Genomic DNA, 26,955 nt, shown 5'->3' with positions numbered 1-26,955 from the left:
CCTCGTCCTCGTCCTCCTCGTCCTCGTCCTCCTCGTCCTCGTCCTCCTCGTCCTCGTCCTCCTCGTCCTCCTCGTCCTCCTCGTCCTCCTCGTCCTCCTCGTCCTCCTCGTCCTCCTCGTCCTCCTCGTCCTCCTCGTCCTCCTCGTCCTCCTCGTCCTCCTCGTCCCCGTCCTCCTCCTCCTCCTATACATTTCCCAAAAATTTGGCATGGCGCGTTTTGCAGACTTAAGAGATTATTTCCATTTCACCTGAGCGCTTGACTTACGCTTTTTTGGAGTTTTTCTTTAGTCTTTGCCTCGTTTTTTCACTGATTTTAAGTTTCGTTGGCTGTTCCTATATTCCAAAAGGAACGTTCCTCTAGTATCGCCTGTTCCTCGTTTTTGTCTTCCTGTTGACCATAAGAGGACCAGATTTTTTACAAGGAAGGAACAAAACGTTCACTAGTGTAAACGAGGAACATTTCGTTCCTAGTTCCCAACTGTAAATGGAACATATTGTTCTCCAATTGGTAAATTAGGACTGTTTTGTTCCGAGTTCCTATCTGTGTATGGAACACATTGTTCCGACATTGATAAATTTGGACTCTTCTGTTCCGAGGTCCTATCTGTAAATGGAACACATTGTTCGCAAATTGGTCATTTAGGACTGTTTTGTTCAGAGTTCCTATCCGTTCATGGAACACATTGTTCCCCAATTGGTCATTTAGGACTGTTTTGTTCCGAGTTTCTATCTGTTGATGAAAACATTGCTCCCAAATTGGTCATTTAGGACTGTTTTGTTTCGAGTTCCTATCTGTAAATGGAACACATTGTTCCCCAATTGGTCATTTAGGACTGTTTTGTTCCGAGTTTCTATCTGTCGATGGAACACATGACCCCCAAATTGGTCATTTAGAACTGTTTTGTTTCGAATTCGTATCTGTAAATGGAACACATTGTTCCCCAATTGGTCATATAGGACTGTTTTGTTCCGAGTTTCTATCTGTTGATGGAACACATTAATATTGTTCCCAAATTGGTCATTTAGGACTGTTTTGTCCCGAGTTCCTATCTGTTGATGGAACACATTGTTCACAAATTGGTGAATTAGGATTGTTTTGTTCCGAGTTCCTACCTGCAAACGGAACATATTGTTCCCAAATTGATAATTTAGGACCGTTTTGGTCCGAATTCCCATCTGTGATGGAACAGTTTGTTCCCAAATTGGCCATTTATTACTAAATTTGGGACTGTTTTGTTCCGAGTTCCTATCTGCAAATGGAACAGTTTGTTCCACAGTTGGACATTTTTAAAGACTGTTTTGTTCCGAGTTCCTATCTGTAAATGGAACATATTGTTCCCAAATTGATAATCTAGGACCGTTTTTTTTTCCGAGTTCCTCTTTGTGAATGGAACATATTGTTCCTAAATTGGTCATTTGGGAAGAGATTTCGGACCATTTTTCTACGCATTCTTATTTTGTTCCCAAATTTAGGTGTCCTTTATGAATAAGGTAAACAATAGGGCGCACTCAGACCTGCTTGGGCAAGTTTGGTTGCATCTCACTGTTATGAATTTTGCACAATAGTAATGAGGGCGGGCAAGTAAGTGCATGCCTTGGCAAATACAAACATAAATACAGTTCCTTTGCTTGTCATCGACTCCTTGGTTATGGTTCAGATTTAAAGCAGATCATCTTGGCCAAATGCTATTAAAAGAGGCGAAATGAGCGAGAAGTGCAAAGTCAATTGGTCGGATATCGATGGACAATCACCCAAAGCAAAACGGCTTCACTTGGAAAAGGATGAAACCGGCAGCTTGTATCACTGCCCAATACAAGAGTGTGACCATGATGGATTTTAAAGTCAAAGAGGGTGCAGAAAACATGTTAACATCAAGCACAGTTGGTTCTTTTATTTCGATGAAAAGTCCAAACCGAAAGAAATCACAGATTCGCTAAAAGTAGCAAGAAATGTTCCAATGGTGAACACAATCCAAGATCAAACAACTGACACCACAAAGCATGCCACTAAGTTACTTCCCTCATTTTCATTATCGTGTGACATTGGCGAAGTATTCACGAAATGGTTGACCGGTTACAAGAAGGATCGTGCAGCACGACGAATAGTTACAAGATGCTTTAAGTTTCTTAGATTTTCTTGTGAAGACGAGGAAGAGTTGACGTTTGACGTGGTGGACTTCAGTTGTGTTCCCCAAATTTGTTGTTCAAGTTTATCGACTACTTACAAGATGAATGCAAGCTCGGCCATGGTGGACGTTTGGGCTACATAGATGCTATTTCTGAAATGATCGACTTCAGAAAACTTCATGGCGCGTCAGAGGCAGTCTTTCAAAAGTTCTCTGCGACAGAGTTGTACCTCAAAAGAGCGCGAATGACAGTTGCAAGGATGATGCGATTGCAGTGGACACAAGATTTAGACATTGAAACCCTGGAAGCAAGAGGCCACTGGGCAACAGTGGAGGAGTTGTTGGAGGTCGTGAAATTCCATCTACCGCACTACGAAAATACCGTGAAGATTTGCAAAATCGAGTCCAGCTCAAGTTAACCCCTCAGACTCGACATTTGCCACGAGATTTGTAGCCATGTATCTGTTCATCAAAGTGAAGGGGTCACGTCCCGAGACTTATCAATATTTGATGGTGGACATGATTGATACAGCTAAGGAAAAGGGTGGGTTCATTGATCAGAAAACGTTCAAGACTGCTAGAAAGTATGGGTTTGATTCTTTGATTCTGACCGATGTAAACATGCAAGTGCTCAATGGCTACATCTCGTACGTTAGACCTTTGCTTAAACCCCAATGTGATTTCTTTCTCGTCAACAGAAATGTACGCCAACATTGTAAATTGGGCGAGATCATGAGCAAATTGGTGTTTGATGCAATTGGAAAATACATCCATCCCACGCGTTATCGCCAAATTGTTGAAACCCAAAGCCTCAATCAGCTCACTAGCGAGGAGTAGAGGATTTTGTCGGAAGACCAAAAACACAGCTCTGCCGTTGCTAAAGTTCACTATCAAAAGCGACGATCCCGAGAAGTTGCTTTGAAGGGTCACGAGAGCCTACAAAAACTTCAAGGTGCCAAGGGTTCAGAAGTGGACGAGGACGCCCACGCAAGACTCGGAGATTCAACTTCCGACGACGGGCCTTCAGTTAAAAGAGTGCAAAATATCGGCTCCTCCCCCAAAAAGGATGCTCTGCCTAAAGGAATCTTGCGCTCTCAGAGGAACATTCGTCATGTTTTGAAATTCACAAAAGAAGAGGACGATTTTGTAAAGGAAGGGATAACTAAGCACGGGTTTGGACAGTGGACTGCTATTTTGAGAGATGATGATTTTCAATTTCAAGTCGGAAGAACAGCGGATTCTCTGAGTAAAAGGGCTGGACTCAAAATGCCGCTCTGTTAGCAATTCAACTAGAAAATAAAAACAAATGCACACCAACTAAAATGCAGAGGAAACTGGACCATTTAATTATGACAATTCGACAAACAGATAGCTTGTTCACACATCCACGGAACGCGTTTTATAAATGATTAAACTATACTAAACTCTAATTTCTTGGACACCAATTTCTATTCTTGTAACAAGTTATCATAGGTACATGTAGCGTTCTGAGTGCCTAATTCTATTTACGTACTTGATGTGGAAAATTATCAAACTACTGAAAAAGATCACCCTACGGCCTATCTTACGAGAAAAAAAAACTGCTTTTACTTTTGACTAGCTAGGAAAGTATCGAGTAAGAACATTCTGGGATTTTTTGACTGCTCGTTGACTGCTGGATTGCCTCTTCCGCTTCTTCTTGTTGGAAGTGCTAGCTCGAAGTAGTTCAGCAGAGACTGCACAGTCGTCGAAACTTGAATGAGGCACAGAAGCACCACTTGTGCTCGGAACAGGAGTGATGAAAATACTCTGAACCTCTTCCGTCTCATCTTCTCCATTACACTGCTGAGTGATGAAAATACTCTGTTCCTCATCCGTACTCATGTCCATGTTGCTGTACTCCCTCGGTCTCTGAACTGAGGACAGGCAACACAGGCAGCCTTTCAGCAACGCTTGTGACCAGGTGGTACTGCTCTTTTCTTGGCAGTCCAAGAGCGGTGCATACCTTGATTCGTTCTTGGACAACCCCGGCGGTGTTGAAAGTGCCCAAGAACTCGTGATGCATTTTTAACTTGTCGCACAGGACCTTCATCCAATTTTCGACGTTCAAGCGAACCGTGGGATCGCTACTGCGTTGATATTCGTCGAAGCAGTTCTTTACGTGTAGCTCGACCTCAGTGGCTCTTATCCAGGTGCCTTCGATTGCTCGACGGGCTTTCTCGCGTCTTTCTTGCTCTTGGTGCGCTTCTTGTTCGTCGCAGTGCTCCAGTCGAGGTCCACACAACACAATCCATGGAGTGCTTTCTGAGCCACTCTGCAGCTTTCTTCCTTGGGTTAGGCAGACTCTTAAAGACATAGTTTCTTAGCCTGCGTTCCATTGCTGCTTGATCTTCTGGCCCGAATTCAAGTTTCTGTTGCGCTGTTAAAAGCATCGGGCAACGGTTAATGAATGACTTTGCCGTTTGATACTTGATGTCACAGACCGTGTAACCTTCCTGCGTTAGGATTTTTCAGTCATCTTTATCTAGTGTGGAAGGATTCGCTTCGTCCACGAAGATTACTTCTGTGAAGTGATTGATCATGACCTTATTGAAGACACGCTGTTTAGTGATAGTCGCTATGTTGCCATGATGTACCAGGCCTAGAATTGGTTGAAATAAACTCGTCCTTCCCCTGTTAGCGGCGCCAATTAGGCAAGGAACTTTGTCCTTGTATCTCTTTTGATTATTATTCAGGAGCCTCAAGAAATCGTCGCAAAATTCTTCAATTTCAACTTCTGTGAGGCTGTTTTCCAAAATTTCTTTGAAATACTTCGGTTCTGGCTCTCTTGTTGGATCGTACAGGGAAAACGCTCGCGGTGTAACATGACCAATGTCCTTGTCCGCGATCACATTCTCCAGGAAGCGACGCTCCTTGATTGACCAGCGCTTGCCATCGTTTACCTCAATCAAATTATAGTCTACGCAAAGTGGTCGAATGACCTCGCAGTGCGGGTTGGCTAGCATATCGACGACTTTCTTCATGTCCTTTAGAAGTCGCGCCTTGAAAGATTCGTTAGCCGCCAAACTATTAACGAACGCCTCCACCTCGCACTTATAGGAATAGGTGTACTTTGCCTTGTCGCATTTCTTGTACACTTTTCCACCGTACAAAGCGTAGCCCAGCCTTTTCATGGCGATACCAATGTCATTAACAAGCATTGTGAGTTTATCGGACAGTCTTGCCTGTTCGTCGATCGACGATCTCATTCTCTCTTGGAACAGCCGAGCCGTCTAATTGGAAGCCGAACTGGTCGATGACCAGTTTTACACCTTGAAGTTTCCTCAAAGCCCACGAAAGACCTGAATAAAACGAGGGATCGACGACACAAATTTGGACTACGTTCTCCGTGCCGCATTCGTCGAGATATTAAGAGGATCTTTAACTCACGAATTGCAAGTTGATTTTTGGCACGCACTCGCGTGCTTTTCTACTCAACACACCAGAGAAAAATGAGAGACTACTCGTTGACCTTTTTTCAAGAGAATCTTTCAACGGAACCACGCACTCAAATTCAGTTTCACTCTGAGAGATATTAACACCATTCTGACCGATATTAAGAGGATCTTTAAAACGTCTTTTTATTCTCCTCCCAATTGATAAAAGCACAAATTGCTATGCTTTAGTTTTAATTTTTTAAAATTAATCTGAACAAAACCCGTGAAATCCGTCCTTTCCGCCGTGATTAGAAGAAAGTTTCATCCAACTGCCTCCCAGTAGTGGAAGTTTCCACCGAAGGTTTTTCCTACTAATGGCGGAAAGGACGGATTTTACGGAATTTGCGGATTTTTTAAATTTAATTTAAATCTTCTCTTTAAAACTGTAAGTATAATATAAATAATATATTATAATATGTAATTAATAATATTTTACTTACAGTCTTAAAGAGAAGAATTAAATAAAACAAATTTAAAAAATCCGCAAAATCCGCGAAACCGTCCTTTCCGCCATTATTAGGAAAAACCTTCAGGGGAAACTTCTAGTGCCGGTAAGCAGTTAAGTGAAACTTTTTACGAAACACGGTGGAAAGACGATTTCACGGATTTTGAAACATTTACAGATTTAACTTAGTCATTCCCTTCCATGTCTCAGTCAAGTGCCTTCTTCTTATGAGAGAACAGTTTGGACCGTTTACCTTTAATTTTTGAGTTATTTTTTGTTAAAAAAAATACCTCTCAGTCGGCGCGTCGGGTTATGTTATGGACGGGTCAATGGATGAGTGAGTGAGTGAGTGAGTGAGTGAGTATAGTATAGTATAGTATAGTATAGTATAGTATAGTATAGTATAGTATAGTATAGTATAGTATAGTATAGTATAGTATAGTACAGTATAGTATAGTATAGTATAGTACAGTATAGTATAGTATATCTTTATTGCGCCTTACTCTCCAAAAGCGAGGTATTGGTCTGTTTACAATAAAGGTTTAACATTAACTAGTACAATAAGAAATAACATTCACTTGATTCTTTTATAATTCAAATAAAATTAAATAAAAATTATAATGCTCATTTCGTTTGTAAGTTGAGAATCTCTTTTCTTTTTTTAAACATTAAGTTGATATATTTACCTATTATTTTTGATGTAACTCTATTGTCAGCTCTAAGTAAGTACTTAGTTCTCTCGTTATCGTTCAGATTTGCGTAAAGTGCATCTTTGTTTGAAATGTGAGAACGGAGCTCAACTCTTATGGTAGCGTACCCCTGGCAATACATCAAGAAATGCTGTCCGTGTTCTACGCAATTTTCTTTGCATACTAAGCATGTTCTTTCCTCTACTGGGATTGATGCTCCTTTATTTTCATATTTTCCAGTTTGTATTCGTAATGCGTGACATCCTAACCTAAGCCTTGTCAGGCTAATTCTGTGTGGTGAGCTTGTAACCGTTTTCAGATAATTTTCAAAGTGAGTGAGTGAGTGAGTGAGTGAGTGAGAGATGTATGTATGTCACACCAATCAGATTGGATCTACTATAACCAGCCAACCAAATTTCTTATTGTAAAGGTAAATGGTGTGTGAGAAGATTTGATCCCGATACAGTTCAGAACGGCCATATTTATTCTTCTATAAAAGAGGAGGAGGTATGCATACATTGGGCTTACTTCGACATTTTCTGTGGGTTAGGCTGAGGATTTTGTGGGCGGGTTTGATAATCATCTGTAACTGGATGATCAGTCAAAGAAACATAGTGTTTGGCATATAACTACGAGCATGCGATGAAGGGTGAGCTTTTCTCATTCATGAGATAAGTTTTTGAATTGAGTCTTCGCCGCTCTACTACTAGGTTTAAGGTGTGAATGTAAAACAAGTTGATGTGGTTTCTATGATAGGATCAATTGTATTTTAAGGGGACGGAATGCACTACTGGGAATGTGAAGAGGTTGTGACCGGGTTCAAATCGTTTTCGTGTTGTATTGAAACCTAAATATTTCAGCCTCCATTGATAAGTTTCAATGTCAAAAGCGAAGAGACTACGATTAATTTCGTCAATAGAACAAAAAGATATTATTCTGTGCCGATTTTACAGTTATAATGGTTCTTGTTTACTACTGGAATGAGAAGATACGTTTTAACAAAACCAAATCTTTTCTCCTTAATGTTATCAGGGTTTTCGCTTATTCACATTGATAACCAACACGAATTGTAGTTGAAGAAAAAGGAAATTATTTTGTTCAAGATAACTTAAGTGAGGTATATGAAGTCTTGAGCGTTTTATTGTGTTAAACACAAGGACTCGACTGGTAATTGAAAAATAAAGACTGACGTATATGTTGCCGGTTTGTGATTTTTAATGCGGTTTGGAGCGGAGTGTGACAGTTACATACATTGGGTTGTTTTAGAGTGCATAATGTTCAGTGTAATGGTGGCTAGTTATGAACGAGATAAGCCTTCAGTTCTGAAACAGTTCATCAGTTAGTAGTATGCAAATGAACAAGATATTTTCATTTTTAGTTACAAAGGTAACTTGATACTTTTGTTTTTCACAAGTGGTAAATTCAATTAGAGGTCACGAATCGTCGTTTCTAGTTCTTAGGACATGTTTTAGGGGAGACGAGATTATTAAGATTTGAAACAGTTCTAACGTTTACAATAGTAAGTGCAGGTAACGATTGTTTTGTTCTTGTTGCATGCAAATATAACGAGATCTTTTTATTTTTTAGTTACAAAGGGTAATTTGACACTTGTTTTTCACAAGGGATTAAATTCAATTAGAGCTGACGAATCGTCACCACTCTTTCCCACGAGGTGTTTGCTATCTTTAGTTACAAGTGGTAACTTAACACTTTTGTTTTTTATATGGGAGTAAATTCAGTTAGAGCTGACAAGTTATCGGTTATTATTTCCGGGATATTAAACAAAAAAGAAGCTTTCATTTCTGGACGGTTTTTATGTCTCTGCAGTAGTAGTTTAATAGTTTTATTTGATGACATTCACTTTAGTCCGATATTTTTAAAGGTAAAAAGTATGAAAACTGCTCAAATGTTCTTTGAAGACTGCGTGGCACCAAGTTAAAGTGCAATTTAATTAACTCAGTTTTTTTTCTCTTTCTTTCTACTTTTGGTGAAGTAGTATTGTGTTGTGTGAAAAGGGTAAACTTACGACTCGTATAAAATGCGAAAAGGTCTCTTATTTAACTTGAGTATTTTGAGCAAAAATTCCTCTTGGGGGTTGGAAGGGCTATGTGATCGGTGAGTGAGGGAGTTATGCATGTGCACGTGTCACACCAATTACAGTGTGGGTTGTATCAAAGAACGAATCAAATTGCCTGTTAGAAAATAAGATGGTATCCACATTAATCTGGAGACGTGTCAGATTACTGTAGTTTGTTCAGTCAAACATTTTATGGCTTACTATTTAGCTATCTTAACATGACCGATGTAACATCGCATGTACATCATAAATTCCCAGTTTCTTTCTTGCTGTACATCGCAACCAAAACAACTTGTCAAATTAACCAAATCATTACTGTAAACAGCTCCATGAATGCTCCTATCTCCGACACTTCAAAAAAAAAATATAACTCTTGCACGCCTTGCGTCCCTATGTTTCAACTTTGTCTTAAAATCCAACAACGTTGCTATTTTTTTCAATTTTATATTGATTGGGAAATTGCTGTTCAACTTCTTAATGCTTTTACGCCATGGAGCGACAATGACGTGATATAATAACTTAGACTTAAACAGATTTAACGAAAAGTAGCAAAATGAACGAGGACATTTGGCAAACGATCCTCTACATTTCCCAAAATTTTTACAGGGTTTATTTTACTGCCTTCGAGAACATCAAAGTGCTCTAGATTTTGAAGCTTGGTTCTATTTTACCTAAACGTTTAATAGATGCTTTTTTAGCTTTAAAGCTGAACTTGTTGGTTTATTTTTCACAAATTTTAAGTTTTTTCGGCTGTTCCGATATTTGTAAAGGAACGTTCCTCTGGGATCGAGTGTTCCTCATTTTTGTGTTCCTATTAACCTTAAGAGGACCAGCTTTTTACAGAGTAGGAACATAGCGTTCACTGTAAGGTAAGACAAGAACATTTTGTTCCGAGTTGTCAACTGCAAGTGGAACAAATTGTTCCCAAATGAGTGATTTAGGACTGTTTTGTTCCGAGTTCCTTTTTGTACATGGAACACATTGTTCCTAACTTGATAAATTGGGTCTGTTTTGTTCCGAGTTCCTATTTGTGCATGGAACACATTGTTCCTAACTTGATGAATTAGGACTGTTTTGATCCGAGTTCCTATTTGTGCATGGAACACATTGTTCCTAACTTGATAAATTAGGACTGTTTTGTTCCGAGTTCCTATTTGTGCATGGAACACATTGTTCCTAACTTGATAAATTGGGTCTGTTTTGTTCCGAGTTCCTATTTGTGCATGAAACACATTGTTCCTAACTTGATAAATTGGGTCTGTATTGTTCCGAGTTCCTATTTGTGCATGGAACACATTGTTCCTAACTTGATAAATTGGGTCTGTATTGTTCCGAGTTCCTATTTGTGCATGGAACACATTGTTCCGAAATTAATAAAGAAAGACTGTGTTATTCCGATTTTGCTATCTGTGAATGGAATATATTGTTCCGAAATTGGTCATTAGGAACAAGTTTTGGACTTTATTGTTCCGATTTATCGATCCGTTAACTATGTATTGTGTCACTGAATAGGCGTGTACAGACCTGCCTGGGCAAGTTTGGGTTGTATCTCACTGTCATGAATTTTACACAATAGTAATGAGTGTGGGCAAGCAAGGGCATGTTTTGGCAAGTTGAAACGTCCTTTTGTTTCGGCTAAGATTTAAAGGCGATTGTGCTAGCCACATGTTGTTTAAAGGGAAAAAATGAGCAAGAAGTGCAAAGTCAATTGGTCAGATGTCCAAGGAGCATCACCCAAACCAAAGCGGCTTCACTTGGAAAAGGATGAAGCAGACAGCTTTTACCATTGCCCGATACAAGAGTGTGAACATGATGGATTTCAAAGTCAGAGAGGCTGTAGAAAACACGTTAGCACTAAACACAGTTGGTTCTTTTATTTTGACGAAAGGCCCGATTCTAAACAAGTAACAAAGTCGCTGACGATTGGAAGAAATGAAGATGAGACAAGCGAGACCACAAAGCACAACGTGAAGTTACTTTCTTCATTTCCATTATCATGTAACATTGGCGAAGTATTCACGAAATGGTTGACAGGAAGTGCTGGCGGTTGTAAGAAAGATCGTGCCGCTCAACAGATAGTGACAAGGTGCTTGAAGTTTCTTAGATTTTGCTGTGAAGATGAAGAGGAGTTAACGTTTGAAGTGGTCGACTTTAGTTTGTGTTCTCCAAATCTGTTGTTTAAATTTATCGACTACTTACAAGATGAATGTAAGCTCGGTCATGGTGGGCGTTTGGGCTACATAGATGCTATTTCTGAATTGATCGACTTCAGAAAACTTCATGGCGCATCAGAAGCAGTTCTAAGAAAGTTCTCTACGACAGAGTTGTACCTCAAGAGAGCCCGAAAAACAGTTGCAAAGATGATGAGATTGCAGTGGACACAAGATTTAGACATCGAGACTCTGGAAGCAAGAGGGCACTGGGCAACAATGGAGGAGTTATTGGAGGTGGTGAAATTTCATCTGCCGCGTTACGAAAATACCGTGAAAATGTGCAAAACCAGTCCAGCCCAAGTGAACCCCTCAGACCTAACATTTGCCACAAAATTTGTAGCCATGTATCTGTTCATCAAGGTGAAGGGATCGCGGCCCATGACGTACCAATATTTGACGGTGGACATGATTGCCACAGCTAAGGAAAACGGTGGATTTATCGATCAGAAAACGTTCAAGACGGCTGGAAAATATGGCTTCGATTCTTTGATTCTGACCGACGCAAACATGCACGTTCTTAACGGCTACATCTCGAACGTTAGACCGTTGCTTAAGCCCCAGTGTGATTTCGTTCTCGTCACCAGAAATGGAGGTCAGCATGGCAAACTGGGTGAAACTATGAGCAAACTGGTTTTTGATGCAATTGGAAAATACATTCATCCCACACGTTATCGCCAAATCGTCGAAACGCAAAGCCTCAATCAGCTCACTAGCGAAGAGAAAAGGTTTTTGTCTGAGGACCAGAAACACAGTTCTGCGGTTGCTAAAGTTCACTATCAAAAGGAACGATCGCGAGAAGTTGCCCTGAAGGGTCACGAGTGTCTTCAAAAACTTCAAGGTACCAAGGGTTCCGAGGTAGACGATGACGTACACGCAAGACTTGGCGGTTCAACGTCCAGCTCCGGGCCTTCAGTTGAGACAGCTCAGAATAAAAACAGCTCGACCCCCATAAAGGATACCCTGCCTAAGAGAAACTTGCACCTTCAGAGGAAAACTCGTCATGTTTTAAAATTCACGAAAGAAGAGGATGATTTTCTGAAGGAAGGAATAACTAAGCACGGGTTTGGACAGTGGACAGCTATTTTGAGAGATTCCGATTTCGCATTTCAAGACGGAAGAACGGCGGACTCTCTAAAGAAAAGGGCCGGAATGAAAATGTCGCTAGTTTGATAAAGAGACTGGAAAAGTGTGGACACTGACTTTCAATGCAGAGCTGATGGGTGTAAGCAGAGTTTGTTGTACACAAAACAGACAAAAATCAATTGCTTTATTGTAAATGCATCTTCCTGTCTCCAGATGACAGCAAACTCAACAAACATGTTATATTCTTTTGGAACTGGCCTATCGCCACTGTCAATATCACTGTAGCATAACGACTGTCTAGTTCACAGTGCTTTCAAGAACTATAATCTCTTAATGTAACTAATAGCCATAATATTTTTCCTTTAATTCACATCGTGTGCAAAATAGTCAAACGTAGCATAAGCGCAACGTGGTATTCCTTAACAATGCACACACTAATACATGTGCAAATATGAACATAGAAAGAATAAGTCGCACGCAAGCTGTCTTATTACAAGCCCATGAAACTACCAATCTACGGTTGCGTACTAGTCTGCATAAAACGAGTCAGGGTCATTTGCTTCTTGGATGGATGCGCCTGGCTTTGAAAGTGCGGCCTCTTCACTGACGTAGCTGCTACAGGGTTGTGAGCTCGAGCAATGCCTGGGGACGGTGGACAGATAGCTTCCACGTCGTCATTCGGAATGTACATTGGTGTCTTTGGTGCCGCCGACCAACATTCTTCGTCGTCTTTGTCTGAGCTCCTGCTTCTGGCAGGCAGATTTGCTGGACGCTGGCTGGGTGGGAAGACTCTCACTGGCAGCGGAGAGAACAGGTCTCGTATGAAATTCACGCAAGAACGGTCTACCAGCTCGTTGCTAAGGCAGAGCCTCTTGCGTTCTGCCAGGGCAGCCGGTAGTTTCAGCGTTCCATGACGCTCGTGATAACAGCGCAGTTTTTCGCAATTGATTTCCAGGAGACTTTGCATCACTCTTCGTTCTTCTTCGTCTCTTGGATCTTCCATTCTTTCGCTTTGCTCAGCCATTTCCTTCTCCATAGCTAAAAGCCACGGCTTCCCAAATGCTGTTCTGATCCTTTCCTGTTCCTGATCTTCTTGAAAGGCAGCGAGGTCCCTTCGAATCGGTGTGGGCAGCGGCTCGTTATGGTCGTGCGGGAGCAACGACACGTGCTCCACCGACACTCCCCTCGTTTGTAAGAAGTGTTGCCTCTTCTTATAGCACCTTTCTTCAACCCTTTTCAGCCTTTCCTTTTCAGCGAGATGACTTTCTAACATGTGGCTCAGTTGGCGGTGACGTAGAGAGCCAGGTGAGCATTGTGCCAGCCTAGCTTTCAAGGTCGTCAGGGTCTCGTCTTCATCGGAATCGCCGACATCTTCAATGGCGTCCTCTTCAGAGCTTTCTTCTCGGGATTGCGGTTCTGTCAGAAGGCCGCAACTCTGTTCTCGTCTACAATCGCCCTGGGCGGTTTCGTCGACTTCTTCGTCTATTAAAGAAACGCTCAAAATGTTGCGCAACTCCTCCTCAGGCATACCACTTTCGTGCACAGTGGACATTGTACTGGCCTGACTGCTCGGGCTGTCTCCTACGATATTGTGCGCCCACACAATGCAATCCATAGCATGTTTCCTCAGCCACTTGTTTGCTTCAGGTTCGACACGAGGAAGACTCTTGAAGTGGTACTTGCGCAGGCGTTTGTCCATAGCTTGATTGTGAGCTGCACCAAAATCCATTTCCACCTGGCAAGTTATGTACATGGTCGCAGTGCAATGGAAACCTTGAGCCTTTTTCCACTTCGCGTCGTGCGACGTGAAGCCCCCTTGACATATGATTTTCCAGTCATCTATGTCGAGCAGGGTGGCATATGCCTCGTCTAGGAAGATAACCTCTGTCAGGTTGTCGATCATAGCCTTGTTGAAACTCTTTTGCTTCGTGACGCGAGCAATTCGGCTTAGGGGAATGATCTGAAAAACAGGTGAGAAGAGGCTGGTCTTTCCGCTGTCAGCTGAGCCAATAGCACACAGCACAGGCTGTTTGTGTTCTTTGGGACGGAACAACGCCAGGAAATCTGCACAAAACTGCCGAATTTCATCTTCTGTTAGGCTGTTCCTAAGGATTGCCTCAAAATATCTTGGCTCCGGGTCCTTGAGTCGGTCGTAGTCCACAAACGCGCGTGGAGTTGTGAGACCCTTCTGTTGAAAAGAGCCAAAACAAAAGCACATCAGACAGTGCTACAGATCGTAAAGATTGGGTTTGAAAATTTGATTGTATCTTCTTATTTAAATGTTAAAACAGTCCAGTGTATTCTTCTCACCTGAGATTCTGAGATAATCCCTTGGACGAACGACCCAGAGGAAAAGCTCCAAAACCACCCGTCTTGTACTTCGATCAGGTCTCTGTCAATCTTAATTTGGCGTATGAAAGAGCTTTCTGGCTCGCTTAGTATGGGCAGAACACGTTTAATATGCTGGACCAGACGGTCTTTGAACGCTTCGTTTCCCATTAGGCTGTGGAGGAACGTTTTCATGGTACACAGATACTGGAACGTGAACTGCGATTTGGCCGCCAGTTTGTACACCTCGCCGCGATACACAGCATACTGCAGCTTTTTCATCACAATTTGTATATCGTTGCACAGGACTGTTACTGGACAGGATAGGGGTTTGTGCGGCGGATCTGGTAGTGCTGTCTGCGATGTACTTTGCAGGTTGTTATCAAATCCAAAGGTGTCTAACACGAGACCAGCTCGGCGTAATTCCGAAACGGATGCTGCCATCATCGTTTGAAAACTCTCAAGAACGACACGAAGGCGAACGACATTTTCCGTCGGCGCTGACTCTTGGGATTCTTCGTGGAAGTCACCATGAAGCTCCTCTTGCAGAGCCCTGCCAATCAAAACAAAAGGTTTTGCTTACGTAAGGCAATGCAATATCTCCCTGGTATTACTTTGTGAAAGTGAACTGCTGAAATCAAACTCGCGATGTTTTGAAAATGAGAAGATAAAAATTGATCAATTATCGATAATCGAATAACAGTCTCTTTTCACCGGGCAATGAAGCATGATTACTTTGATTTTTCAATGATGAATAGCATTTTTTACCTTTCTGACTATTTATGTTTGTTTATTATATATTTACTTTCATTAGCGTGCAATTTAACAGAAATTCAAAGAATATAAATTGGTCAAATTAATCTACTCACCCGAGGCAATGCTGGTACGATGACTCCACTAGTTGCATTAAGTTTTTGTGGTCCTTAAACACTTGACACAGCTGATTCAGGTTATGACAGCAGTTTTTCTTTCGTGACGCCCTTGATGCATAATATTCCAAACCGTAACTTGCGACAGCTCTTTGGATTCTAAGTGCATTAATGACCGAGCCATTGTTTGTTTGGCAAGCCACCCAGTAAGATATGGCTGGGAATGTTTGCTTTCCCGGCGATGAAAGCTGGGACGCATTGACGGGCGATTCGTCATTCGATTCGTCACTCTCTCTGGTCTCCTGCAATTGTGGCCTTTTTCGCTTCTTGCTGTCCAATGTTGACGTACTTATCGCCGAAAAAAAGAAGCAAATTTCCGCCAATTTTGACAAGGTTAAATCGCATTCGTCGCGTTTCTCGCATATCCAGTTCCATGCTCTTTCTATTTCGGCGTCGCTAACCCGCCAAACGCACTTAAAAGCAACAACCGAACACAGCTTTTCAACCCTCGCAACTATCTCGCACTCCGCCTTATCTCTTATTGCCTTGCTATTTAACTGAGAGCAAGGTTTGCTCATCTTGCCACATGAACATGAGCATGAACTGAGCCGTTTGAAGTTCTGACTACCCTTAAATACTGTTCCGTCACAAACATGAACAAATTTTCATTCTCAAACCCGCCGGAGAGAATAGCAGAGCAAATCACAGGTGAAAGATTGAGAACTCCATTTGATCACCACCAATAGCTTTGCAATATTCTTTTTCTCTAAATTCTTTCGTTGAGCTCAAAAACAAATAATGGCTTTCACCTAAACACTCCACAATACAAATCTCCAAAACAAGTTAATGCTTTAACACATTTGATGAAGAAAAGATTACATAAGCGTTATGTAACCTATCAATAACTTTGATATTTCTGACAAATTTCTTGTGGTTAGTTCCTTTTGAAAATAATAACGGAAAAAAGCTGATAAAGTTAAACAAATGTATTCATGCGTATGTGATGTGATGAACAATAATAAGTTGATGAGGTGAATCTTACTCTGTTGTTGGCGTGTATACTGGGTATGGCGTATACTACGGATATGGCCAGAGTTGATTAACAAATTTACTCAAACCCGCTATATACGCTTAAACCGGTATATACGCCAACAACAGAGAAAGATCATTGCAACAACTCATTAGCATGCAGTAGGCACATTTCACTCTGTACATGGCGTGTTTACCGGGTTTAGCGTATAAAGCGTATATGAGATGAATTAATTAACATCAACTACTACTACTACTACTACTACTACTACTACTACTACTAATAATAATAATAAATAAAATTAATTATTATTATTATTATTAGTAGTAGTAGTAGTAGTAGTAGTAGTAGTAGTAGTTGATGTTAATTAATTCATGCGAGTTGATTTTTAGCACGTACTCGCGTGCTCTTCCACTCAACACACCAGAGAAAAATGAGAGACTACTCGTTGACCTTTTTTGAAGAGAATCTTTCAACGGAACCACGTACTCAAATTCAGTTCACACTCTAAGAGATATTAACACCATTCTGACCGATATTAAGAGGATCTTTAACACATCCAATAATATATCCAATGTATATTCCTTTGATGTCCGTAATATGGAAAGATGACGTCATATCACAGGGAAATGACGTCAATATTTCTGCATAGCGGCCACCTTGAGTCCTCCACCTTGAGTCCGCCATCTTGAGTCTGCCATCTTGAGTCCGCCATCTTGGAGTTACTGAATCTTACAGAGCGTTAGGAAATCACCAGACATAGTTAAAGTAGTCAAAATTGACAAAGACCTAATTTATTTAGAAAAAACGTAGAAAAGTAGAAGCAGTACCGCTATAAAATGTCATACCAGATTGTTAATTTTAAGAAATTAGCATTCACCAAATTTGGAGTTCATACTTCAATGTTTATCGATACAAGCGTTCAAAAGTTGGCGAGGTCCTTTAAAAAAACAAAATATGAAAGTGAAATTGCATCGGCTACACATTGCGGAAACCAAAAGCTGAATAAATATATCTAAACCTCCAAAATTGTTCCTACACCCTCAAAGAGGACGCGAAGCATCCGCGGAATTGCAAGCTGACGATTAAACTACTTCCTATTGCTATTTACCGAAATAACGATTGAGCAGTGCGTTGGACCTCGTCGACCACGTGACCGAAAGTAACGATGGACCTGGGACAGAGATGGAACTGTGAGCGAGTTTCAAATCAGTTATCTGACAGCTATTTAAAAGCCGTTGATGTTAAACAAAAAGTCAGGCGAAAGTGCGATGGAATGTGAGTTATCATGGTCACTGAAAATGGCCATGGTTAAATTGGCTTTCTCACTCAGGATCACATGTCAAATGAAAGAGGTGTGCTCATGTAAATTGCCGACTTATACTGTGTTTTTTAGTAAATGACATTCTATAGCCGTGCCATAAAGACCTTTTTGCTAAAGGTTTTTCGTTAGATTCAAAAACCGCAGTGTGCAAATTTTGTAGAACTACTTTAGTCGCGTGACTTAGCGCCTTCGTTTTGACGTCTTTGATTGGTTTCAAATGTTTTCAATATGTGTCTTTTTAGTGGCTTTTCTGTCAACTAATCTGTTATTACAAACTAAAGTGTGCATTCTGATTTCATGGGACAAGGACGAGAGACTAAAAGTATTTGCCTCTATACTTTTTTTAGAGTGCCCAGTTACAGCTAAATCCACGTACAAAAGTTTAAATCTCCTTGCGTGCCGCGTTGAAGTAAAGTCGTTCAGTTGCGTCGAAATCTCAGTGGTAGGTCTATCGACCTTGGTCGATGACACAAGCGATAATCAAGTATCTTTTTAAAAAGACTGTTTATGTAAACATTCAATAAATGAGATCAAAACAAAACAAATTGCCCCGAGCTAGAGCATCCCGCCAATTTAATTACAATTATACGGACCAAGGCTGCTGCTATTGTGATCTGGAGCGATTTTTGATTGTCTCGTTGATGGAATTTGTAAACTAAACTTCGAGATTTTATTAAGTTCTTTCTTCAGCGTTCAATGACGTCTATATCTGCTCAAGAGATAATGCAAGAGTTGTTTCTAAAAATACACAAAATGAGTTTTTAAAACTCATATAAACACGTAGTGGGTCAAAATGGCTTTTAAAATTGCATCAGACGTAAATTAAAGGCTTAATTTTGATTGCCAATGAATGATCTTAACGCCTGCTGCATCTTTTAAAGGAGTATCATTAAAAATATCCATTACAATTAAAAACAACCGATAAACACGTAGGCTTCCAAGTAACTTCAAAATCTGTTTCTGTTTTTGTCGTCTTCATTATTATAAAAGTACTGATAATGAAGTAACCGTCTTCTTATTGTTTTTGTTTGGATCGCTAAGTGATTTCCGGAATAGCTTCAGGCTGGTCGAACCACTTCCTATGTTCCTTTCAAGGCCCCGCTAACAGTTGAATTGAGTCAAGTAATTAACATTTCTTTCTCACATATTAGATGTCAGTTATTTGCAAGATCCGACAGTTTCTGCAAAGTATGCGCCAAATTAGTTCAAAAGCTGACTCACGCATCGAAAAGACTTCCTCCTAAAATCGAATTAAAACAAGGTCACGCCCCCCCCCGACCCATTTCTCGTTCACCGCATTACCAACAGCAACATAAACATTTGAAGTGTTTTGTTTTGTTTACTTGTGTATATATTTGTTTTAAATCGATAGAATGCGGTCATGAATAATATTTTCGTAATACCTGATTGAACAAAATGTAATTTGACTGTATATTAACCGTCCCTCACTGGACTCCTTAGTAGTTGTGAGAACCACGTCGTTCAGTTTGATGCTTGTCTGTAATTAACTTATGCTCACTTTTGTTCAGACTCATACAACTCACGATAATTGAAAAAACACACTTATCGGCGACTTAAACAGTTAAATCACGGTTTACGCATCTTGAAAAGTTATCCTAAGTTCGTCGTTTTTAATCCGTGTTAATCTTCTCCATCCTTAACCGTCTTTGTTCCTTTGTGGTCAGTTATTGTCCCTTTGGTGATTTTCTGTCTTAGTAAACTACTATTTTCGGTTCTCCTTCAATTTAGAAGTAATTTTGTACTGGCCAAAAGAACTTAAGAAGGCCGTCCCTGAGCTCCTTTCAGTTATAAATCAAGATCAAGATAGTAACCAAGTTTATAGAACATTTTTATTCAAATCGGAGACATGAAAAAGCAGAATTCATAATTAACCATGATTAACTAATTACCTTTTAAAGCCAGATTTAAAGTCTGAACGATCGAGGTGATTAATTTCAATGTAATCTTTTCGTAAGTGGAGGGAAACTTTTGAGTACGCGACCATTCAAATGAAAGCTATTGAGCAGTACTCTCATGTGGTACTGTTTATTATGCTGTACAAGTTGATTTTAACGTTTAAATCTGTGGATGAAAACCTAATGTGTGACCATTCAAATGAAAGCTATTTAGCAGTACTTTAATGTGGTACTGTTTGTTATGTTGTACAAGGTGGTTCTCACTTTTTAGTCTGTGGATGAAACCCTAGTGTGTGACCATTCAAGTGAAAGCTATTGAGTAGTACTTCCTGATGTCGTTTTGTGCATCATGCCTTACAAATGGGCTCTAACTTTTATACCTAGTGCAAGATCATTACAATGACATGACCTGAACTGGTTAATTCTTTCACTTGGCATTGTCCTGGTTTTCAGGTTTTAACTGTGAAAAAAAACCCAGTGTTTTATGCAAGCGGAACTAACTCTCCTCTAACAATCGGTCTGAGGAAGAACTAACAATGATTCTAGTTTATCTAGTTCAATGGTTAAATTGCATTCGTAGAAGAAAATCTTAATCGTAATATTACAGTTATGGTTAGAAACGTTCTCTTCCAATGCAATTGGATTGGCGCTCAGGCATCCGGTGATATTTTCCTCTTCGTGACGTCTGCTAAATGTTCCAACATAAGATAAACTGCTGTGAGTGTCATAGTCAGAATGAGGAATACTTAATTTATCACATTTCTTGTCGTCATGAAAAGATTTTCCTTGATCTGCAAAGCTGACGGAATGTTTTGAGCCTTGGATGGACCCTCGAGGTGTCAATGCAGGAGTGCTTTGCAATGATCCTCGTGGTGTAAGCCAAGATGGAGTCATCTTTCCATTCCTATCCCACGCGGTAGCCTCATTGGCGGGTGTTGACGCGCCATCTTTGCAAGACGAGGGATGCCGAAAGAAGGCCAGAAATCCTCGGTGGAAATCGCGGCTGAACTTGTAAAAGATGATTGGATTCAGGCAACTGTTTGCGTATGTGAATAAACGGCATACCACCGCTATTGTGGGGTACAGTCTATGGTTCACCCCTCCGGCAAATTCTCCCCAAATCCATAAGACTTCAATAGGTAGTGTGAAAACCGCGAAGACCACGACTATTCCAATAAACACCTTGGTAATCTGTGCGTTTTGTTCATTGTGTTTGCGAAAATGTCTTTCTAAAGAATCTCGCGAGCAACCGACTTCACGCGGGTCAAGGACGCGTTTGGGTGAAGTATTTCTGTTTCCCGTGGAATTTGCTGACGAAACCGAATAAGAACACGCTCTTTGCGTCGAGACAAAAAGATTACGCGCGGCGAAGATATACATGGCAGCCATGAACACGAGCGGACCTGCGTACTGCGCGAAGAACAGAACAAATGTGTATATCTTGGGAAGCAACTTGTTTGGCCAGGATTCGATGCATTGAACGCTTGGAGACAGCTGTGAGGTTATAACATGAGGAATGATCAATATGGCGGAGCAGCAATGTACGAACGCGATAAGAAGTTTCACAGTTCTTTTGTCGAGGCGCTGTTTAAAAGGATGCATGAGCGTTCTGTACCGATCCAGTGAGATTGCAGCTAGTGTTAGGGACGAAGACGTCGTGAAAAACGTTGCCGCTGCTGGGAGAAGTTTGCACAATGCTGGTCCAAGGACCCACGTGTTCTCCGTCTCTACCAGCATCATTTCGAGTGGGATGCTTATGAGGGGAGTCAGCAAATCACACAGCGCCAGGTTCACAATAAATAGATTTCCTGGCAAGCGTTTCATGTGTTTGAACTTGCAAATTATTATTATAACCATAGTGTTGCCAACAGAGCTAAGGATGAGTATTGCGACGTATAGAAACATCTTTGTCACTTCGAACGCTGACGGTTCTGAATAGGAGCCTGTTGGTTCGGCTGACTCAGTAGAAAGATTCATCTTTTCAGTTGATGCGAACTTGCTACGTAAGACTCTGAGGAACGGAGTTCAGTTGTAACTCGTAGCCTTGTTAAAAGCTTTCAGCGTTGATTAACTGCTGTAAAGATCTTTTCCTCTTCGCTCACGTTCCGCAAATTAAAAAGGGCGAAAACAGGATGTGGAATCTCAACGCGGTATGGCTAAAACATGCTTTTACGTACGTGTTTACATCCTTGAACTTATAACGTAATTTTAGCCTGCTAGGTGATATTACTAACATGTCATAACTAATTTTTAGTGCTCAGTCAAACACATGGCACTCCGTCTAGCCAGTATTTAAGAACTTTCCTTGTTTATAGCAAAAGAAAACCCTGGTTGTTTGCGACATGAATATGAAATTTTTTCTGAGAAGATTAAGAATTAATTTTCAATTCTCACCCATTAAAAGCTTTACAATTGATCATATTAGTGCACCAAATAGCGCGATTGGTAATTATATACAGGTTTTTTCCACGTCAGCCCCATTTTACCACGATTATTACAGAGATATGAGAGTTTATTTGAAGGTGTTTAACAAAGGTCACTGATAAAACACCCTTGAAAGTTCCATGTACGAACACCGCAAGGAATTAAGCAATGTTGTGTGGTAGGTCATTTCATGAAACGTACAAATGCTCTGAATATTAAAATTAAAATTGGTTGCTACAAAACAAATCAAAATATGTAATTATCTAATTATCTAATTAAGTTATCACTTAAGCCCGCGAAGTCACGAACATGAAAACAGAAGAAAAATATGTAGTTTGCGTTTTGTTAACATATAATATTGATTTTATTGTTCGAATCTCTCCATGCAGAACACACCCAATTTATTATCGTTTCTATTACTATTTTTACCCCACATAATTCACTGCGATTTACGACAGTTTAAAATTTTGATGAGTTACCCTTAATTGCGTATTGAGGAAACCCTTCTGAATTAAAATCTCAAATTTGTCAATTCTTTATTTGCATTGGCTAAATTTCCATGTTCCAGCTCACAGTTGAAGTTACGCCGATATTAATACCTTCTATTGTCGTAACCATTGCTAAAATAAACAACGGCGAGTTGACTTGTTCTGTTTGTGATCCTGACTTTAAAACTAGTTTTCTAGTCTTACTGAGGTGTCGAAGGTGTTTCAATTACGCAGGGAAATAGCCTCCTTGTTTTTAAATGCTAAATAATAGCTGCGTTTATCTGTGCTGTTTAACAGACCTTCATTAGCTATGCAAAAGCATTTGTGATTACAGACAGTTACAGCGATATCGATGACCATTGAGGGATTTCGAGCTTTTAACGAGAAAAGGACGAAATCGTTATCATCTGCCGGTAACAGCGGTTCTTGATTTGAATTTTTGTACAATCAAGATTGACATGTGAATTGTAGAGTTATTTTCAATTCTTTCATCATTGTAAACTGGAGCTATATAATTGAACATGTTAAATTAATTTGAAATGTATACCTCATTAGAATGTCATGAACGTTATTTAAATAGCGCTGCGATTAAAAGCACGCGACTGGCGGAAGGCGCCGGTATAGTATTAAACGAGGATTAAAGACTGGAATGGACTCTGGACTCTGGACCCTGGTCAAGATTATTGAAACTAAAATAAATGAAGAAGCGTTTTCAAGTCGAATTACTCAACGCGAGTCGAACCCATGACTTTCTAGAATACCATTCAGACGCTCTAACCACTGAGCTATGGAGGACTCATGGCGAGCATGCAAGGTCGAAAACTACAGGTTCTTGTGGGTGACACATGTCCTGCCATGCTACAAGGCCAAGAGATTATCAAGGTAAGAGAATGAATCCCCCATATAGGTCTTATATCCAAGGTAATCCCTCTTAAGATATTTTTAGACATGGTACCCAGTTCTTCCGCAGATGTTACTCGCGCGTTGCGTGGATGTTTTCGTGGAGGATCTGTTTATGTCGTTTCGTTTCGTTTCAAAGAAAAGGAAAACCTCCAACGCTGTGGGGATGTCTTCTTTGATATTTGGATTACAAGCAATCTCGGTATGTTTTAATACATTTCGAAACTTTACTAGGGAGTTTAAATAAGAGATGGATGTCACCTGCTTAAGCAAAAACAACCGAATGAACGGCAGACAAATGTCTAGACAAACGAGTGAAAAGCAAACAGACGCCCAAACACAAGCTAGGCAACCGAACAAACAGATGGTCGAAAGTGCAGGCAGACGCTCGCTGCCCAAGCAGCAAAAAGCAGTTTAAGCAGCAACGGCAACAACGCCCAAGACAACGTCGATTAAAAAACGACTTAACATTCAGCCCACGAATCTCGCGAGAATTTAGATTCATTCAGTCTGTCTATACTGTCAGAAAGCGTCAAACTTCCAGAAAGAAATGTTTAAAATTGGCCGTCGTATAATTCACGTTCTCTCTAATATGCAGAGTGTGGCTATTCCACGTTGTTGTTTTGTGACCTTCTGTAAACAACGGCAAAGAAATGAACAAAGAATTATAACGCACGCTTACACAGCCATTGTACTCGCTGCCGTTGCCGTTAAAGTTCGCTTATTTAAACTTCCTAAAACCGAATAAATGGCAAAATAGTGAACAGCCAAACGAGCACAAAACAAACGAAAGCCCGGCCCAACAAAAAGACTGCTGAGAGTGCAGAAAACATCTCGGCCATGAAACGAAATCAAAACACATAAAATGAGGTTCTCGCCATTTCGTCTCAGGTGGTTTTGAGAAGGTCGCCTCGGCTGTCCACGCATCGCGCGAGTAACATCCTCGGAAGAACTGGGTACTATGTCTAAAAATAACTTAAGAGAGATTATCTTGGGCAGAAGGCCTATATGGGGGATTCACTCTCTTACCTTGCTCTTGACAAGGCTCGATATGTCGAAATGATAAATGTAGATAAATGATAACTGAAATGGTGACTTTGATAAAGTGAAGAGATAATTATTTTATTTTATATTATTGTATTTTATTTTACCATTTTTCGTCTTTTATTTCTTTATTCCTTTTTTTTAATCCAGAGTCCAGAGTTCAGAGTCCAGAGTCCAGTCCAGAGTCTAGTATTCGTTAATTTTAAATAAGGAAAATGTCTCATAAGCTGATACCCAGTGAGAAAACAGGAACATCTTAGGAGAAAACAGGAACTGCCACACCCTCAATAATGCGAATCTGTTCCAAATTGATACGCTAAATGCAAATACGAGCATTCTAATCTTTTCTTATCTCAGAATTTCTTCTGAAAGGCCTTTCACATATCGCTAAACAGAAATTCCGGGAATTGACGGTTAAAGGCGTTCTTTTATTTATACATGGTATCGATATATGTGACCAGAGAATTATCAAATTAAGCACCCTTTACATCCATGATCAATCCGGGCTTCAAACGGTAGGGGCGCATATGGCATCACTCAGTGCAATAAAGAATGTTTTTGAGCATTTTTGCGAGCGCATGGCCACGCCAATGGTGCCACGCTTAACAAGAATTAGGGTAAAAACAACATCGCTCACAGAAGCCCAATACTGTGGAATATTAATGCTGCCATTGACCAAGACAGGGATTTAGCAGACACAAACTAGAAGGACCTGGCCAGGAAAATCCATTCGACCTACATTTTAAAAACGCTGACCCCCGAAGGACACTTCAGTTGCAACGGCCTATTTTAGACCTTCAGATTTTAACTATATTTAGGGAACTTTAGAATAAGATTTTTCTAAGGGTTTAGAAATGTGTGCATAGCTTTATAGCGTAATTAGTTTTAATCCACTCACAGTTTAAATTTTTCAATGGATTTTAGATGACCTGTATTTATCAAGTATATACTTTGTATGAAGTTTAATTCAATTTATTTTAATTTTATTATGTTTTTTCATGACCCCATAAGCTATTGAACTTCAATTTTAATCGTGCTTTTAAAAATAAAGGCTGTCTGTCTGTCTCTCTGTCTGCAGTGGCGGATCCAGACCTTAAGCTAAGGGGGGGGGGGGGGGGATGTTTTTATTTCTTGCTTTTTTACACAAAATATGGGGGGCGGTGCCCGACCCCCTGGGCCCCTCCCCTAGATCCGCCACTGGTCTGTCTGTCTATCAGCGAGACTTCTCTATCTCTTTCAGTCCAAGCCATGCAGCTTTCTCCCATTTAAGGCTTAGAGCTTGCATGAGGTTCTCTCCCTGCTGCCTTCCTCCTTGTAGATTTGGGCGGCATGGCTAATCTTTATACCACTCCTGATGCATGATGAAAGTTAGTTTTGCCTAACCGAAATATTGAGCGATTTTAATGAATGGAACCGTTTGATCAGAAGTGCACACATCAGATTTGTTTTTATTTGCTTGGTGACATCTACACAAGATTGTGGTATGGCGATCGAAAAATAAAAAAAAAAATTGGGTATCGTTATTTTCCACCCTGTTTTAGCCATCTGAAAACGGCAAATTTCACTTACGGTTGCACAGAAACCGCGCGAGGTATAGGCCTGGGGATACCCAATCGTGACGCGTAATCAATGAGAACAGGCTATGAGAACGTAGGTCGACATAATTTTGGAAGCAAACAAATAGAAACGAAAAAAGTAGATAAACAAATAAAAGTGAAAAATGTACACGTTTAAAGGGACGCTGTCACCATTTTTAGCATGATTTTGGAAATATCAAAAAACATATATCGATCATTGGAAGCTGAACAACTTGAATGGTTTTATTTTGTAGAGCCATGAGTACTCGGCAAATGATTAGAACTCATTAGGAAGTGAGGATGACTAACGATGGTGAGGATGGAAATGGATTGCGATATGGATTTCCCAAAAAGCGTCAGGATGTCAGTTTTTCAAAATTTCATGTTTGGCTCGAGAATCGTTGAAATTTTGCAAAAATGTTTCTTCTTCCTTCAAGAAATTGCTCTTAATGATTTAGTTAGAACTATTTAAGTTCTTATTACATAAATTTAGAGGCCATTTCGTGAATTCATAACAGTTTTAAGCAAACAATTTTATTGTGAGAGTGTCCCTTTAAGAAGGATATGCAGAGCTTCCTTTTTTTTTGACATTACAGCCTGACCAGTTCCCGCGGTTTCTAACCCAATGGGAAGTAAACTTCTAAATTTTCAGACGGCTAAAACGTTGCGAAGAGAAAGTGATGTCCAATTTGTTTTATCCACTTCCATATCGTGATCTGGTGTAGACTCCATCAAGAAAAAAAAAAAAAATGGAATTAAAAAAAATGTTTCATGTAGGCTTTAAAGTTTGTTTATCAAGTCACTAAATCCGCCATTGCTGGTTCTCATCTTCACAAAGACACTGCGTGAAATGAGCAATCATCTGGCAATTTCGTGGAATTTACGGAGTCGCAATATTCCACGACACTCGGCGAATCGTAGATCGGAACCCGACGTGTGGCACGGAGTCGGATAGTATCATGCTCC

At 40.3% G+C, this 26,955-nt stretch overlaps 3 protein-coding genes across 3 annotated transcripts; 1 reads left to right on the top strand and 2 right to left on the bottom strand.

Annotated features, from left to right (window-relative positions):
- Positions 1-10,129: 10,129 nt before the first annotated feature.
- On the top strand, positions 10,130-12,603 carry LOC145502663 (uncharacterized). The gene has a single exon (XM_081482008.1). It carries the CDS (start codon positions 10,479-10,481, stop codon positions 12,174-12,176), a length of 1,698 nt encoding a protein of 565 aa, XP_081338134.1. The 5' UTR covers positions 10,130-10,478; the 3' UTR covers positions 12,177-12,603.
- LOC145502184 (uncharacterized) lies at positions 12,604-16,134 on the bottom strand. The gene is made up of 4 exons (XM_081481446.1): positions 15,287-16,134; positions 15,132-15,151; positions 14,400-14,995; positions 12,604-14,277 (listed from the first exon to the last, which is right to left on the bottom strand). The coding sequence occupies exons 1-4, from the start codon at positions 15,862-15,864 to the stop codon at positions 12,604-12,606; spliced, it is 2,868 nt and encodes a 955-aa protein (XP_081337572.1). The 5' UTR covers positions 15,865-16,134.
- Positions 16,135-20,063: 3,929 nt separating this feature from the next.
- On the bottom strand, positions 20,064-22,064 carry LOC145460155 (QRFP-like peptide receptor). The gene has a single exon (XM_081444889.1). It carries the CDS (start codon positions 21,531-21,533, stop codon positions 20,064-20,066), a length of 1,470 nt encoding a protein of 489 aa, XP_081301015.1. The 5' UTR covers positions 21,534-22,064.
- Positions 22,065-26,955: the final 4,891 nt, after the last annotated feature.

Source organism: Orbicella franksi, chromosome 11, assembly GCF_964199315.1.
Source record: "Orbicella franksi chromosome 11, jaOrbFran1.1, whole genome shotgun sequence".
Taxonomy (NCBI): Eukaryota; Metazoa; Cnidaria; class Anthozoa; order Scleractinia; family Merulinidae; genus Orbicella; species Orbicella franksi.
Note: the sequence above shows the minus strand (reverse complement) of the source record. Positions and strands in the feature narration are given on the sequence as shown.

What these genes read in the sequence shown, in the direction of transcription:
- LOC145502663 (XM_081482008.1), top strand. Translation starts at nt 10,479, where the DNA reads ATGAGCAAGAAGTGCAAAGTCAATTGGTCAGATGTCCAAGGAGCATCA.
- LOC145502184 (XM_081481446.1), bottom strand. Translation starts at nt 15,864, where the DNA reads ATGAGCAAACCTTGCTCTCAGTTAAATAGCAAGGCAATAAGAGATAAG. An exon ending in TCGTACCAGCATTGCCTCGG is followed by an intron (nt 15,152 to 15,286) that starts GTGAGTAGATTA and finishes GAAAAATCAAAG; the next exon opens with TAATCATGCTTCATTGCCCG. An exon ending in GGATTATCTCAGAATCTCAG is followed by an intron (nt 14,278 to 14,399) that starts GTGAGAAGAATA and finishes TCTTTTCAACAG; the next exon opens with AAGGGTCTCACAACTCCACG.
- LOC145460155 (XM_081444889.1), bottom strand. Translation starts at nt 21,533, where the DNA reads ATGAATCTTTCTACTGAGTCAGCCGAACCAACAGGCTCCTATTCAGAA.